Here is a 15,680-nt window from a genome sequence, read left to right as displayed (position 1 = left end):
AAACGCTGCTGCCAATCACATGAGCGGCACCGGGCGACCATGGTGCATCCGTTGCCCATATTGGTCCCATTACCTCCCTGCTGAGGTATGCCAACATAAAAGGGGCTGGGGTGCAGATTCGCCACTGTCCCCTTGCCGCCCGAGGCGCAGGCCTAATTCAAATAAACAGGGCTGGCTGCAGTTCTCTACAGAGCTGGAAAAATGTATGTAAAATGTTTATTTTCATAATTGGTGGGGTTCTAGTGCCCCTTTTGGGTACGGTTTGGCAGCCCTTACCCTGTGCCGCCTATAGAGACGGGTTTTCTAAATGGCAAGGGTCAGATTAGAGAGGTTTTACACCAGTGCCGCAAAGCGAGTCTCGATGGTGGAGTTGCGCTTTTCTGCACCGTCGCCATCTAGTGGCGTAAAGAGATAAAAACAGCGAGTGCAGAAGGAAGCAGATCCGGTAACGTTATGGAAGAGCCGTACCTCCTGGGTGGGCGCAATTCTACCCGTCGATCCGCATAGTAACAAAGGGGTTAAAAAAAACAATAAAAAGAAACAAGGGACTCCTTCTATCGTCATTGCTAAAAGTCTACGGTATGTTCATATTTATAGAATCATCATAAAAAAAAAACAAAATATGAGAGCGATGCAAACGTAGCAGACCCTCGGCCGTGCGGGCAGAGACCCTCCGCTGCCGGGCAGAGACCCTCCGCCGCTGGGCAGACCCTTCCGGCAGCCCCATGCAAGTCCCTGGCAGTGAAGAGGTTTCCTTTCTTCAAGGTGAACATGGTCCAAGTTGATGAGAGGGCAAAAGGAATTCTCCCGTCTGCGAGGAAGACCCCGCGGGGGTGGCAGTCCCTCGCCCGCCGGCTCTTGTGCCACACAGTTCGCCAGGATGGAGGGAGATCTTTGACACGGTTACTGTAAAAGGAGCGGGGGGCTGGGGGGGGATGCGGGGCGGGGGCAGGTGCGCAGGGCAAAAAGGGGACAATGAAGGGAAGGGAAAGCCGATATACAAGTTTGTTTTCTTTTCGTGGCATCTTTTTTTTTTTTGACTCGCTGCATTCGCACAAGGAGCGCGGTCGCCCGGGATCTACTGCCTCGGCGCCTCGTCCACCACCTCGATGCCGTGCTGCTGCAGCTGCGCCCGCAGGAGGGTGTTCTCGTTCTTCTGCTCTTCTATCTGGTAAAGGAAAGAGAAGGTGAAGAGATTTACATTGCAGGACAGTCTGGGACGCTGAGGCCATCGCTTCATGCGCTGTGCCAGATTAGTAATGGAGGACGTGGAGCGGAGCACGGAGCAGAGCGAAAAGTGGAGCGGGGCACGGAGCCGAGCGAAAAGTGGAGCGGGGCACGGAGCAGAGCGAAAAGTGGAGCGGGGCACGGAGCAGAGCGAAAAGTGGAGCGGGGCACGGAGCAGAGCGAAAAGTGGAGCGGGGCACGGAGCAGAGCGAAAAGTGGAGCGGGGCACGGAGCAGAGCGAAAAGTGGAGCGGGGCACGGAGCAGAGCGAAAAGTGGAGCGGGGCACGGAGCAGAGAGAAGAGCGGAGCGGGGCACGGAGCAGAGCGAAGAGCGGGGCATGGAGCAGAGCGAAGCGGGGCAGAGCAAAGAGTGGAGCGGGGCACGGAGCAGAGCGAAGAGTGGAGCGGGGCACGGAGCAGAGCGAAGAGTGGAGCGGGGCACGGAGCAGAGCGAAGAGTGGAGCGGGGCACAGAGCAGAGCGAAGAGTGGAGCGGGGCACGGAGCAGAGCGAAGAGTGGAGCGGGGCACGGAGCAGAGCGAAGAGTGGAGCGGGGCACGGAGCAGAGCGAAGAGTGGAGCGGGGCACGGAGCAGAGCGACGAGTGGAGCGGGGCACGGAGCAGAGCGAAGAGTGGAGCGGGGCACGGAGCAGAGCGAAGAGTGGAGCGGGGCACGGAGCAGAGCGAAGAGTGGAGCGGGGCACGGAGCAGAGCGAAGAGTGGAGCGGGGCACGGAGCAGAGCGAAGAGTGGAGCGGGGCACGGAGCAGAGCGAAGAGTGGAGCGGGGCACGGAGCAGAGCGAAGAGTGGAGCGGGGCACGGAGCAGAGCGAAGAGTGGAGCGGGGCACGGAGCAGAGCGAAGAGTGGAGCGGGGCACGGAGCAGAGCGAAGAGTGGAGCGGGGCACGGAGCAGAGCGAAGAGTGGAGCGGGGCACGGAGCAGAGCGAAGAGTGGAGCGGGGCACGGAGCAGAGCGAAGAGTGGAGCGGGGCACGGAGCGGAGCGAAGAGTGGAGCGGGGCACGGAGCAGAGCGAAGAGTGGAGCGGGGCACGGAGCAGAGCAAAGAGTGGAGCGGGGCACGGAGCAGAGCAAAGAGTGGAGCGGGGCATGGAGCAGAGTGTGGCTAATGCCAACACCCAACGTCTTGCTAGAGTCACTCTCATCTTGCTCGTTTAACCCCAACATGCTTGGGACAGTAGTAACTGCAGCACCTAATAGGGAAAGAGCTTCTTTGGTCATCCCCCCATTGCCAAAGGGTTTGCAAAAAGGGAGAGCAGCCCCAAGGCTTCCATCATCTTTCTGCAGAAAGTCTCACGCCTTTGTTAAAAGCCACTCCTCAACCGCTTTTCAAGTAAACATGGCGTCCGGCGCGTGTCACCCACCTGCTGGCGCAGTATGTCGTTGTCCATCTGCAGCCGCTCGGCCTCCTTGAAGGTCTCCTGCATGCGCTGGTTGGTCTGGCGCAGCTCGCGGATGTAGTCGCAGGCTTTGGACAGGATCCCGCCTTTACTCTGCTGTGAACCGGAAAACAAGGGATCTATTACACCCTAGAGGCAAAATGGGAAACCTGAATATAATGAGGGTTGTCATAGCAAGAGAGTACAGTACAGCTTTATGTGATTTACAATGTCGTCCTCCATCACCCCCCCGACACTAAGCGCACCCCTTCATACCCAACAGTGCCAGAAAAAAAACCCAGTGAAGGGCTGCGGCTGTCAAACGACACCGCGTCTCTTATTCCTGGGATTGGTGGGGTCACTTTGGTCAGACCCCGCCTATTATAAAAGTTTGTGATCTGGAGGGGTATACGCCGTCACTTTATAAGAGGGTAGTGCCCATCCAAACTACAACAAGGGGAATGTGTGGCTCTTACTGCTCCGGTTTTGCTGCTCTCCGTGTTGCAATCTGGAATGATTTTCGATAGCTGGACGATCCAGTTATTGATCTTGTCTCGTCGTCTTCTCTCCACTGCAGGGAACAAAAAAAAACAATATGTATTGGAAATGCGAATGTGATAAGTGACTCTAACGGGTCCATGAGGAGCACAGATTACCTTCGTTGTGTTGTGCTCGGCGCCGCTCGTCCCGAGGTGTTCGGTTTCCATCCATTTTTCTAGAGTGAAGAAGAAAGAAAAAAAATAATAATAAAAAAAATTATATATATATATATATATAATGTATATATATATATATATGATAAATAATATAAACATATAATGTAAATATAATATAAATATATATGTATAATATATACTTAATATACTATATAATAAATAGTATAATTATATAAAAAAATATATATAATGTATATATATATATAAATATTAAATACATGTAATATATTTATTAAATATATTTATTTTATATCTATATATATCTGTATGTATAGATATAAATATAAATACAATATAATATATATAATTATACATTTATATAATAAAATATATTATATAATATATATATATATATGACACACACAATATATAAATATTATACATTTATAGATTTTATATATAATACATATATATATACACACACATACATACACACACACACAATGTTATATAAAATATATATTATATATACATATATATATACACACACATTTATATATATACGTATAGAAGATGAAGGGAATTTTGTTTACTTACCGTAAATTCCTTTTCTTCTAGCTCCAATTGGGAGACCCAGACAATTGGGTGTATAGGCTATGCCTCCGGAGGCCACACAAAGTATTACACTAAAAGTGTAAAGCCCCTCCCCTTCAGCCTATACACCCCCCGTGCTCCCACGGGCTCATCAGTTTTGGTGCAAAAGCCCGAAGGAGGAAAAAATTATAAACTGGTTTAAAGTAAATTCAATCCGAAGGAATATCGGAGAACTGAAACCATTTAACATGAACAACATGTGTATACAAAAACAGGGGCGGGTGCTGGGTCTCCCAATTGGAGCTAGAAGAAAAGGAATTTACGGTAAGTAAACAAAATTCCCTTCTTCTTTGTCGCTCCTTATTGGGAGACCCAGACAATTGGGACGTCCAAAAGCAGTCCCTGGGTGGGTAAATAATACCTCATAATAGAGCCGTAACGGCTCCGTCCTACAGGTGGGCAACTGCCGCCTGAAGGACTCGCCTACCTAGGCTGGCATCTGCCGAAGCATAGGTATGCACCTGATAGTGTTTCGTGAAAGTGTGCAGGCTCGACCAGGTAGCTGCCTGACACACCTGCTGAGCCGTAGCCTGGTGTCGCAAGGCCCAGGACGCTCCCACGGCCCTGGTAGAATGGGCCTTCAGTCCTGAGGGAACCGGAAGCCCCGAGGAACGGTAAGCTTCGAGAATTGGTTCCTTGATCCACCGAGCCAGGGTTGACTTGGAAGCTTGTGTCCCTTTACGCTGGCCAGCGACAAGGACAAAGAGTGCATCCGAGCGGCGCAGGGGCGCCGTACGAGAAATGTAGAGTCTGAGTGCTCTCACCAGATCTAACAAGTGCAAATCCTTTTCACATTGGTGAACTGGATGAGGACAAAACGAGGGTAAGGAGATGTCCTGATTGAGATGAAAAGTGGGCAAGGCAAATGGCCAGGGCGAAAACCCCTGAGCAGAGCACCACGACAGGAATATTTTCCACGTCCTGTGGTAGATCTTGGCGGACGTTGGTTTCCTAGCCTGTCTCATAGTGGCAATGACCTCTTGAGATAATCCTGAAGACGCTAGGATCCAGGACTCAATGGCCACACAGTCAGGTTGAGGGCCGCAGAATTCAGATGGAAAAACGGCCCTTGAGACAGCAAGTCTGGTCGGTCTGGCAGTGCCCACGGTTGGCCGACCGTGAGATGCCACAGATCCGGGTACCCCGACCTCCTCGGCCAGTCTGGAGCGACGAGGATGACGCGGCGGCAGTCGGCCCTGATCTTGCGTAACACTCTGGGCAACAGTGCCAGAGGAGGGAACACATAAGGAAGCCGAAACTGCGACCAATCCTGAACTAAGGCGACTGCCGCCAGAGCTCTGTGATCTTGAGATCGAGCCATGAATGTTGGGACCTTGTTGTTGTGCCGTGACGCCATTAGGTCGACGTCCGGCATCCCCCAGCGGCAACAGATCTCCTGAAACACGTCCGGGTGAAGGGACCATTCCCCTGCGTCCATGCCCTGGCGACTGAGAAAGTCTGCTTCCCAGTTTTCTACGCCCGGGATGTGAACTGCGGATATGGTGGATGCTGTGTCCTCCACCCACAGCAGAATCCGCCGGACTTCCTGGAAGGCTTGCCGACTGCGTGTCCCACCTTGGTGGTTGATGTAAGCCACCGCTGTGGAGTTGTCCGACTGAATTCGGATCTGCTTGCCTTCCAGCCACTGCTGGAACGCTTTTAGGGCAAGATACACTGCCCTGATCTCCAGAACATTGATCTGAAGTGAGGACTCTTGCTGAGTCCACGTACCCTGAGCCCTGTGGTGGAGAAAAACTGCTCCCCACCCTGACAGACTCGCGTCCGTCGTGACTACCGCCCAGGATGGGGGTAGGAAGGATTTCCCCTTCGATAATGAGGTGGGAAGAAGCCACCACCGAAGGGAAGCTTTGGTTGCCTGAGAGAGGGAGACGTTCCTGTCTAGGGACGTCGGCCTCCTGTCCCACTTGCGTAGGATGTCCCATTGAAGTGGACGCAGGTGAAACTGCGCGAAAGGGACTGCCTCCATTGCTGCCACCATCTTCCCCAGGAAGTGCATGAGGCGCCTCAAGGGGTGTGACCGACCTTGAAGGAGTGATTGTACCCCTGTCTGTAGTGAACGCTGTTTGTCCAGCGGAAGCTTCACTATCGCTGGAAGAGTATGAAACTCCATGCCAAGATATGTCAGTGATTGGACCGGTGTCAGATTTGACTTTGGAAAATTGATGATCCACCCGAAACTCTGGAGAATCTCCAGAGTAACGTTGAGGCTGTGTTGGCATGCCTCTTGAGAGGGTGCCTTGACCAGCAGATCGTCTAAGTAAGGTATCACTGAGTGACCCTGAGAGTGGAGGACCGCAACTACTGTAGCCATGACCTTGGTGAAAACCCTTGGAGCTGTCGCCAGGCCGAACGGCAGTGCCGCGAACTGAAGGTGTTCGTCTCCTATGGCGAAGCGCAAGAAGCGCTGATGCTCTGGAGCAATTGGTACGTGGAGATAAGCATCCTTGATATCGATCGATGCTAGGAAGTCTCCCTGGGACATTGAGGCGATGACGGAGCGGAGGGATTCCATCCGGAACCGCCTGGTCCTTACGTGTTTGTTGAGCAGTTTTAGGTCCAAAACAGGACGGAAGGACCCGTCCTTCTTTGGAACCACAAACAGGTTGGAGTAGAAACCGTGACCCTGTTGCTGAAGAGGAACCGGGACCACCACTCCTTCTGCCTTCAGAATGCCCACCGCCTGCAGAAGAGCCGCGGCTCGCTCGGGAGGCGGAGATGTTCTGAAGAATCGAGTCGGAGGACGAGAGCTGAACTCTATCCTGTAACCGTGAGACAAAATGTCTCTCACCCAACGGTCTTTTACTTGTGGCAGCCAGGTGTCGCAAAAGCGGGAGAGCCTGCCACCGACCGAGGATGCGGTGTGAGGAGGCCATAAGTCATGAGGAAGCCGCCTTGGTAGCGGCACCTCCGGCGGTCTTTTAAGGGCGTGATTTAGACCGCCATGCTTCGGAGTTCCTCTGATCCTTCTGAGGCCTTTTGGACGAGGAGAATTGGGACCTGCCCGCACCCCGAAAGGACCGAAACCTCGACTGTCCCCTCCTCTGTTGGGGTGTTTTTGGTTTGGCCTGGGGTAAGGATGTTTCCTTTCCCTTGGATTGTTTGATGATTTCATCCAATCTCTCACCAAACAAACGGTCGCCAGAAAATGGCAATCCAGTTAAGCACTTTTTGGAAGCCGAATCTGCCTTCCATTCCCGCAGCCACAAGGCCCTGCGTATTGCCACCGAATTGTCGGCTGCAACCGCCGTACGGCTCGCAGAGTCCAGGACAGCATTAATAGCGTAGGACGCAAATGCCGACGTTTGAGAGGTTATGGACGCCACCTGCGGCGCAGACGTACGTGTGAGTGCGTCAATTTGCGCCTGACCAGCTGAGATAGCTTGGAGTGCCCATACGGCTGCGAATGCTGGAGCAAAAGACGCGCCGATAGCTTCATAGATGGATTTCAACCAGAGCTCCATCTGTCTGTCAGTGGCATCCTTGAGTGAAGCTCCATCTTCCACTGCAACTATGGATCTAGCCGCCAGTCTGGAGATTGGAGGATCCACCTTGGGACACTGAGTCCAGCCCTTAACCCCGTCAGGGGGGAAAGGGTAACGTGTATCCTTAAGGCGCTTGGAAAAACGCTTATCTGGACAAGCATGGTGATTCTGGACTGCCTCTCTGAAGTCAGAGTGGTCCAGAAACATACTCGTACGCTTAGGAAACCTGAAACGGAATTTCTCCTGCTGAGAGGCTGACTCCTCCACTGGAGGAGCTGAGGGAGAAATATCCAACATTTGATGTATGGACGCAATAAGGTCATTCACTATGGCGTCCCCATCAGGAGTATCAAGGTTGAGAGCGGCTTCAGGATCAGAATCCTGATCAGCTACCTCCGCTTCGTCATACAGAGAGTCCTCTCGCTGAGACCCTGAACAATGTGATGATGTCGAGGGGATTTCCCAGCGAGCTCGCTTAGTCGGTCTGGGGCTGCGGTCCGTGTCAGAGACCTCACCCTGGGATCCATGAGACACCCCGGGAGGACATTGCTGTTCCAACTGAGGGGGACCAGGGGACAATGATAACACAGTGCCCCTGGCTTGAGATGCCGGCCTGGACTGCAAGGCTTCTAATATCTTAGCCATAGTCTCAGAAAGTCTATCAGTAAAAACTGCAAACTCCGTCCCTGTCACCTGGACAGTGTTAACAGGTGGTTCTCCCTGGGCCACCCCTAGCAGAGGCTCCGGCTGAGAAAGTGCCACAGGGGCCGAGCATTGCACACAATGAGGGTCAGTGGAACCTGCCGGCAGTATAGCCGTACATGCTGCACAGGCAGCATAGTAAGTCTGCGCTTTGGCACCCTTGCTATTTGTGGACGACATGCTATTGTCTCCTCTGAGCAATACAGGAGGGTATATAGCCACAAATCAACAGTGCACCCTACAGTGTAAAGTATAGTCTATAATCATATAATCTATAAGTACACTTCTGCACTAGTGGGGCCAGCAACACAGGTGCTGCTTACCGCCTGCGCAAAGCGGTTGTGTGGGCACCAGAATTCCTGCCTGGGTCTCTTTCAGCTTGTCTCTCCTCTCCAGCGTTAGCAGAGCTGTAGAGGAATGGCTGCCAGCGTCCTGGGGAGAGGAGGGAGCCGTGGGCGTGACCCAGAAAAGTGCGGGAACTGGTGCCCCACTGTGCAGAGTGAGGGGGGTGGAGTATGCAAAGCATGCTCCAGCCCTCAGTGCTGCCGTCCTGTACAGCGTCCCGCCCTTCCCCTGACTGGCAGGGCTGGGGGCGGGAAGAAAACGAGACTAGGCCGCAAAAGCCGGGGACTCGAGTTATAAGCGCGGCCGCCGTATAAGCGCGGTCGGCGCGGAAGTCCCCGGCGCACTAACAGTCCCAGCCGCGCCGCAGTGATAACCATGGCAGCGGCGGTCAGCGCGGCAGTCCCCCTACACGAACACACTCAGCGACGCTGAAGTGTGTAATGGCACAAACGCAGTCAGCGCTGCTGTCCCCGGTGCACTAGCACACCCAGCAATGCTGGAGTGTTGCTGTGCGCGGTCCCCACGGGGACACAGAGTACCTCCAAGTAGCAGGGCCATGTCCCTGAACGATACTCGGCTCCTATCCAGCATGGTCCTCAGGAGCTGTGGATGGAGCACGGTCTCCTGTGCCTGGAGACCGAAAGGATCCCACTTCACCCAGAGCCCTAATTGAGGGATGGGGAAGGAAAGCAGCATGTGGGCTCCAGCCTCCGTACCCGCAATGGATACCTCAACCTTAACAACACCGCCGACAAGAGTGGGGTGAGAAGGGAGCATGCTGGGGGCCCTATATGGGCCCACTTTTCTTCCATCCGACATCGTCAGCAGCTGCTGCTGACTAAGCTGTGGAGCTATGCGTGCATGTCTGCCTCCTTCGCACAAAGCATAAAAACTGATGAGCCCGTAGCAGTACGGGGGGTGTATAGGCAGAAGGGGAGGGGCTTTACACTTTTAGTGTAATACTTTGTGTGGCCTCCGGAGGCATAGCTATACACCCAATCGTCTGGGTCTCCCAATAAGGAGCGACAAAGAAATATAGATTTTATAATATAAATGTATAATATTCATATATATTATATTGTATTTATATTTATATCTATACATATAGATATAAAACATATTTAATAAATATATATGTATTTAATATATATTTATACTATATATATTATATATATATATATATATTTAGTATTAACTAAAGAATTACATATTATAATATTTATATTATATATATTTTTTATATAATATATATATATATATATATTTATTTAAATATTATATAGATGTATTATATACATTGCATAATATACATTAATGGATGATGGTGTCAGACCCCACTGAGCAATAATATATATATATATATATATATATATATATATATATATATATATATATATATATACTCAGTGGGGTCCGACACCATCATCCATCAGGTGGAAGCCTGGATCCAGTGATAAGCAGGTATGGATACGTACGGAGAGTAGGGGTGCGTGCGCGGAGCGATCGTCCTCTGTGTCCCGGCAGGAATCACATCTTGAGGGGTCATCATGACGTAGAACTGCCCTGAGGGTGTGAAGGCGCAGGTTGTTACACGGCTGTCAGGTATCATCTTATTACAATATGTCCCAGGTAACATTTGACTTTTTGTAGCAATTTTTTGCAAACTGTGCAGCAATATAGCAGCAGTTTCAAGAGCTTTGAATGCTGTCACTGAATAGCACACTTAAAGGGGTAGTCCACTCCGGGAGGTGAGGGGGTCTGCAGGCCTCCAGTGCAGCGGTCACAGATGAGGAGTCCTGCAAATCGATTCTCACATCCCTAACCAACCCCCCCCCCTCCCCAACTGATCATAAAGGAAAAGAGAAGAGGGTGGAGGGCACGTACCTCCAGCCTGGGTCAGCGCGGGGTCCGCGGTCTGAACGGACACAGCCGTTGTGTCGCCCACAGTGGAAGCGGGGAAGTATGCAAAGCGAGCCTCACCACTGACCGCATCTGTAGAAGGGCTGCCGCCATTACTGAAGGGGTTCTGGATGACCGCCTGCAACATCAACAACCACAGTCACAATATGGGAAAACGCTCCACGTTGATGCCTCATCTTATGTATGGAGCCGTGCAAAGTGTAAACCCAAAGCATGCACTGCATACACTAATGCAAAGGTGCTGCATTACACACCAGAGCTGCACTCACTATTCTGCTGGTGCAGTCACTGTGTACATACATTACATTACTGATCCTGAGTTACCTCCTGTATTATACTCCAGAGCTGCACTCACTATTCTGCTGGAGCAGTCACTGTGTACATACATTACATTACTGATCCTGAGTTACCTCCTGTATTATACTCCAGAGCTGCACTCACTATTCTGCTGGTGCAGTCATTGTTTACATACATTACATTACTGATCCTGAGTTACCTCCTGTATTATACCCCAGAGCTGCATTCACTATTCTGCTGGTGCAGTCACTGTGTACATACATTACATTACTGATCCTGAGTTACCTCCTGTATTATACTCCAGAGCTGCACTCACTATTCTGCTGGTGCAGTCATTGTTTACATACATTACATTACTGATCCTGAGTTACCTCCTGTATAATACTCCAGAGCTGCACTCACTATTCTGCTGGTGCAGTCACTGTGTACATACATTACATTACTGATCCTGAGTTACCTCCTGTATAATACTCCAGAGCTGCACTCACTATTCTGCTGGTGCAGTCACTATGTACATACATTACTGATCCTGAGTTACCTCCTGTATTATACTCCAGAGCTGCACTCACTATTCTGCTGGTGCAGTCATTGTTTACATACATTACATTACTGATCCTGAGTTACCTCCTGTATAATACTCCAGAGCTGCACTCACTATTCTGCTGGTGTAGTCACTGTGTACATACATTACATTACTGATCCTGAGTTACCTCCTGTATAATACTCCAGAGCTGCACTCACTATTCTGCTGGTGCAGTCACTATGTACATACATTACTGATCCTGAGTTACCTCCTGTATTATACTTCAGAGCTGCACTCACTATTCTGCTGGTGTAGTCACTGTGTACATACATTACATTACTGATCCTGAGTTACCTCCTGTATTATACTCCAGAGCTGCACTCACTATTCTGCTGGTGCAGTCACTGTGTACATACATTACATTACTGATCCTGAGTTACCTCCTGTATTATACTCCAGAGCTGCACTCACTATTCTGCTGGTGCAGTCACTGTGTACATAAATTACTGATCCTGAGTTACCTCCTGTATTATACTCCAGAGCTGCACTCACTATTCTGTTGGTGCAGTCACTGTGTATATACATTACTGATCCTGAGTTACCTCCTGTATTATACTTCAGAGCTGCACTCACTATTCTGCTGGTGTAGTCACTGTGTACAGACATTACATTACTGATCCTGAGTTACCTCCTGTATTATACTCCAGAGCTGCACTCTCTATTCTGCTGGTGCAGTCACTGTGTACATACATTACATTACGGATCCTGAGTTACCTCCTGTATTATACTCCAGAGCTGCACTCACTATTCTGCTGGTGCAGTCACTGTGTACATACATTACTGATCCTGAGTTACCTCCTGTATTATACTCCAGAGCTGCACTCACTATTCTGCTGGTGCAGTCACTGTGTACATACATTACATTACTGATCCAGAGTTACCTCCTGTATTATACTCCAGAGCTGCACTCACTATTCTGCTGGTGCAGTCACTGTGTACATACATTACTGATCCTGAGTTACCTCCTGTATTACACTCCAGAGCTGCACTCACTATTCTGCTGGTGCAGTCACTGTGTACATACATTACTGATCCTGAGTTACCTCCTGTATTATACCCCAGAGCTGCACTCACTATTCTGCTGTTGCAGTCACTGTGTACATACATTACTGATCCAGAGTTATATATGCTGCATTACACTCCAGAGCTGCACTCACTATTCTGCTGGTGCAGTCACTGTGTACATACATTACTTATCCTGTGTTATACTCCAGAGCTGCACTCCCTATTCTTTGCATGTATATTGGTATATACAGTATACCGCTGTATACATTTCCACATCGCTCCCAGCCAGTGCAGCACGTCTTCCTGTATACTGTCTATAGCTGTATACTTTGTTCTCCTCACACACACACTGTATTTGGGGGTTCACCGTGGATCATCTGCGCCTCTCACCTGGGCCACAGCTTGTGGGGTGCCGGCAAAGGCCGTGGTGGACACAACGCTCACGGCACCAGTCGCGTCCCCCTGGCCGTCCAGCTGACCGTCCGTCACCTGGACCACTCTGTACGTCACCTGAGAACACAGAGAGAACACATGAGGCATCATCGGTGCAGGGTGAGGCGTGACGGTCTGAGGCTGCGGCCGGTACCTGTCCTCCATTGTTCTCTGTGCGGAACTGGTACTGGATATTGTGCTCTGAGAAGGCGGCCTGCTGGACCGCGGCGATGGCCACCGCCGTGTGCTCGTCAGCACTCGTGTCATCCCCTGCAACGGGAAGATAATGGGCGGATTACTGACGGAACACGCGATTGTTACAATGTATCAGTGAGAATCAGTTTCGAGGCCCCCCACACACGCCCCCAACCATCTGGGGTTTCAACGCCCGATCCTTTTGGCGTTCTCCTCTCTCCCCATGTATATGGGCGAGTCAGACGAGGGTCAGAGGCAGCCAGGCAATGTATTTGGGTGGGTGACCCCCACCTTTATTTTAACAGAGCAATTTAGAACCCAGTTTTCGGCGTTGCAACAAGTTATGACCTATCCTCTGCATTTTGATGTAACCCTTTAAACGAGGATCTGTCAGCAGCTTTCACCCCCCCAAAAAACCCCTTCATTCGCAATTATATAGATTCTTTAGACCTGAGAAGGCTGGTGTACTTACTTTTAAAATCCCAAATTTCTCAGACCCTGAGAAGGCTGGTGTACTTACTTTTAAAATCCCAAATTTCTCAGACCCTGAGAAGGCTGGTGTATTTACTTTTAAAATCCCAAATTTCTCAGACCGGAGAAGGCTGGTGTACTTACTTTTAAAATCCCAAATTTCTTAGACCCTGAGAAGGCTGGTGTGCTTACTTTTTAAATCCCAAATTTCTCAGAACCTGAGAAGGCTGGTGTACTTACTTTTAAAAATCCCAAATTTCTCAGAACCTGAGAAGGCTGGTGTACTTACTTTTAAAAATCCCAAATTTCTCAGAACCTGAGAAGGCTGGTGTACTTACTTTTAAAAATCCCAAATTTCTCAGAACCTGAGAAGGCTGGTGTACTTACTTTTAAAAATCCCAAATTTCTCAGACCTGAGAAGGCTGGTGTACTTACTTTTAAAATCAGAAATTTCTCAGACCCTGAGAAGGCTGGTGTGCTTACTTTTAAAAATCCCAAATTTCTCAGACCTGAGAAGGCTGGTGTACTTACTTTGAAAAATCCCTGTTAGAAGAGCTGTGCAATCCTGAAAACGAGGATCTCGTCTTTTCATTTTGATTGAAGAGCTCATTTCCATAACAGGGTTGCCCAGCCCTTTTGGCAGGGATTTTCAGAGTAAGTACAGCAGCCTCCTCAGGTCTAAAGAGAGCTAATTATATACAGTCAGGGCCAGAAATATTTGGACAGTGACACAAGTTTTGTTATTTTAGCTGTTTACAAAAACATGTTCAGAAATACAATTATACATATAATATGGGCTGAAAGTGCACACTCCCAGCTGCAATATGAGAGTTTTCACATCCAAATCGGAGAAAGGGTTTAGGAATCATAGCTCTGTAATGCATAGCCTCCTCTTTTTCAAGGGACCAAAAGTAATTGGACAAGGGACTCTAAGGGCTGCAATTAACTCTGAAGGCGTCTCCCTCGTTAACCTGTAATCAATGAAGTAGTTAAAAGGTCTGGGGTTGATTACAGGTGTGTGGTTTTGCATTTGGAAGCTGTTGCTGTGACCAGACAACATGCGGTCTACGGAACTCTCAATTGAGGTGAAGCAGAACATCCTGAGGCTGAAAAAAAAGAAAAAATCCATCAGAGAGATAGCAGACATGCTTGGAGTAGCAAAATCAACAGTCGGGTACATTCTGAGAAAAAAGGAATTGACTGGTGAGCTTGGGAACTCAAAAAGGCCTGGGCGTCCACGGATGACAACAGTGGTGGATGATCGCCGCATACTTTCTTTGGTGAAGAAGAACCCGTTCACAACATCAACTGAAGTCCAGAACACTCTCAGTGAAGTAGGTGTATCTGTCTCTAAGTCAACAGTAAAGAGAAGACTCCATGAAAGTAAATACAAAAGGTTCACATCTAGATGCAAACCATTCATCAATTCCAAAAATAGACAGGCCAGAGTTACATTTGCTGAAAAACACCTCATGAAGCCGGCTCAGTTCTGGAAAAGTATTCTATGGACAGATGAGACAAAGATCAACCTGTACCAGAATGATGGGAAGAAAAAAGTTTGGAGAAGAAAGGGAACGGCACATGATCCAAGGCACACCACATCCTCTGTAAAACATGGTGGAGGCAACGTGATGGCATGGGCATGCATGGCTTTCAATGGCACTGGGTCACTTGTGTTTATTGATGACATAGCAGACAAGAGTAGCCGGATGAATTCTGAAGTGTACCGGGATATACTTTCAGCCCAGATTCAGCCAAATGCCGCAAAGTTGATCGGACGGCGCTTCATAGTACAGATGGACAATGACCCCAAGCATACAGCCAAAGCTACCCAGGAGTTCATGAGTGCAAAAAAGTGGAACATTCTGCAATGGCCAAGTCAATCACCAGATCTTAACCCAATTGGGCATGCATTTCACTTGCTCAAATCCAGACTTAAGACGGAAAGACCCACAAACAAGCAAGACCTGAAGGCTGCGGCTGTAAAGGCCTGGCAAAGCATTAAGAAGGAGGAAACCCAGCTTTTGGTGATGTCCATGGGTTCCAGACTTAAGGCAGTGATTGCCTCCAAAGGATTCGCAACAAAATATTGAAAATAAAAATATTTTGTTTGGGTTTGGTTTATTTGTCCAATTACTTTTGACCTCCTAAAATGTGGAGTGTTTGTAAAGAAATGTGACAATTCCTACAATTTCTATCAGATATTTTTGTTCAAACCTTCAAATTAAACGTTACAATCTGCACTTGAATTCTGTTGTAGAGGTTTCATTTCAAATCCAATGTGGTGGCATGC

At 49.2% G+C, this 15,680-nt stretch overlaps 1 protein-coding gene across 2 annotated transcripts in view; it reads right to left on the bottom strand.

Moving 5' to 3' along the window:
- Positions 1 to 202: 202 nt before the first annotated feature.
- Positions 203 to 15,680, bottom strand: part of USF2 (upstream transcription factor 2, c-fos interacting) — a 33,896-nt gene continuing 18,418 nt past the window's right edge. The window contains exons 3-10 of one of the 2 annotated variants that reach the window (XM_075329274.1): positions 12,876 to 12,991; positions 12,680 to 12,799; positions 10,369 to 10,522; positions 9,960 to 10,047; positions 3,281 to 3,339; positions 3,101 to 3,195; positions 2,610 to 2,774; positions 203 to 1,168 (exon numbers count right to left, since the gene is read on the bottom strand). In XM_075329274.1, coding sequence (XP_075185389.1) covers positions 1,079 to 1,168; positions 2,610 to 2,774; positions 3,101 to 3,195; positions 3,281 to 3,339; positions 9,960 to 10,047; positions 10,369 to 10,522; positions 12,680 to 12,799; positions 12,876 to 12,991 — 887 coding nt within the window. In that variant the 3' untranslated portion in view covers positions 203 to 1,078. The remainder of the gene's footprint in view (positions 1,169 to 2,609; positions 2,775 to 3,100; positions 3,196 to 3,280; positions 3,340 to 9,959; positions 10,048 to 10,368; positions 10,523 to 12,679; positions 12,800 to 12,875; positions 12,992 to 15,680) is intronic. The other variant, XM_075329276.1, reaches the window with a different exon arrangement.

The sequence above is a fragment of the Anomaloglossus baeobatrachus genome, chromosome 11, assembly GCF_048569485.1.
Source record: "Anomaloglossus baeobatrachus isolate aAnoBae1 chromosome 11, aAnoBae1.hap1, whole genome shotgun sequence".
Taxonomy (NCBI): Eukaryota; Metazoa; Chordata; class Amphibia; order Anura; family Aromobatidae; genus Anomaloglossus; species Anomaloglossus baeobatrachus.
Note: the sequence above shows the minus strand (reverse complement) of the source record. Positions and strands in the feature narration are given on the sequence as shown.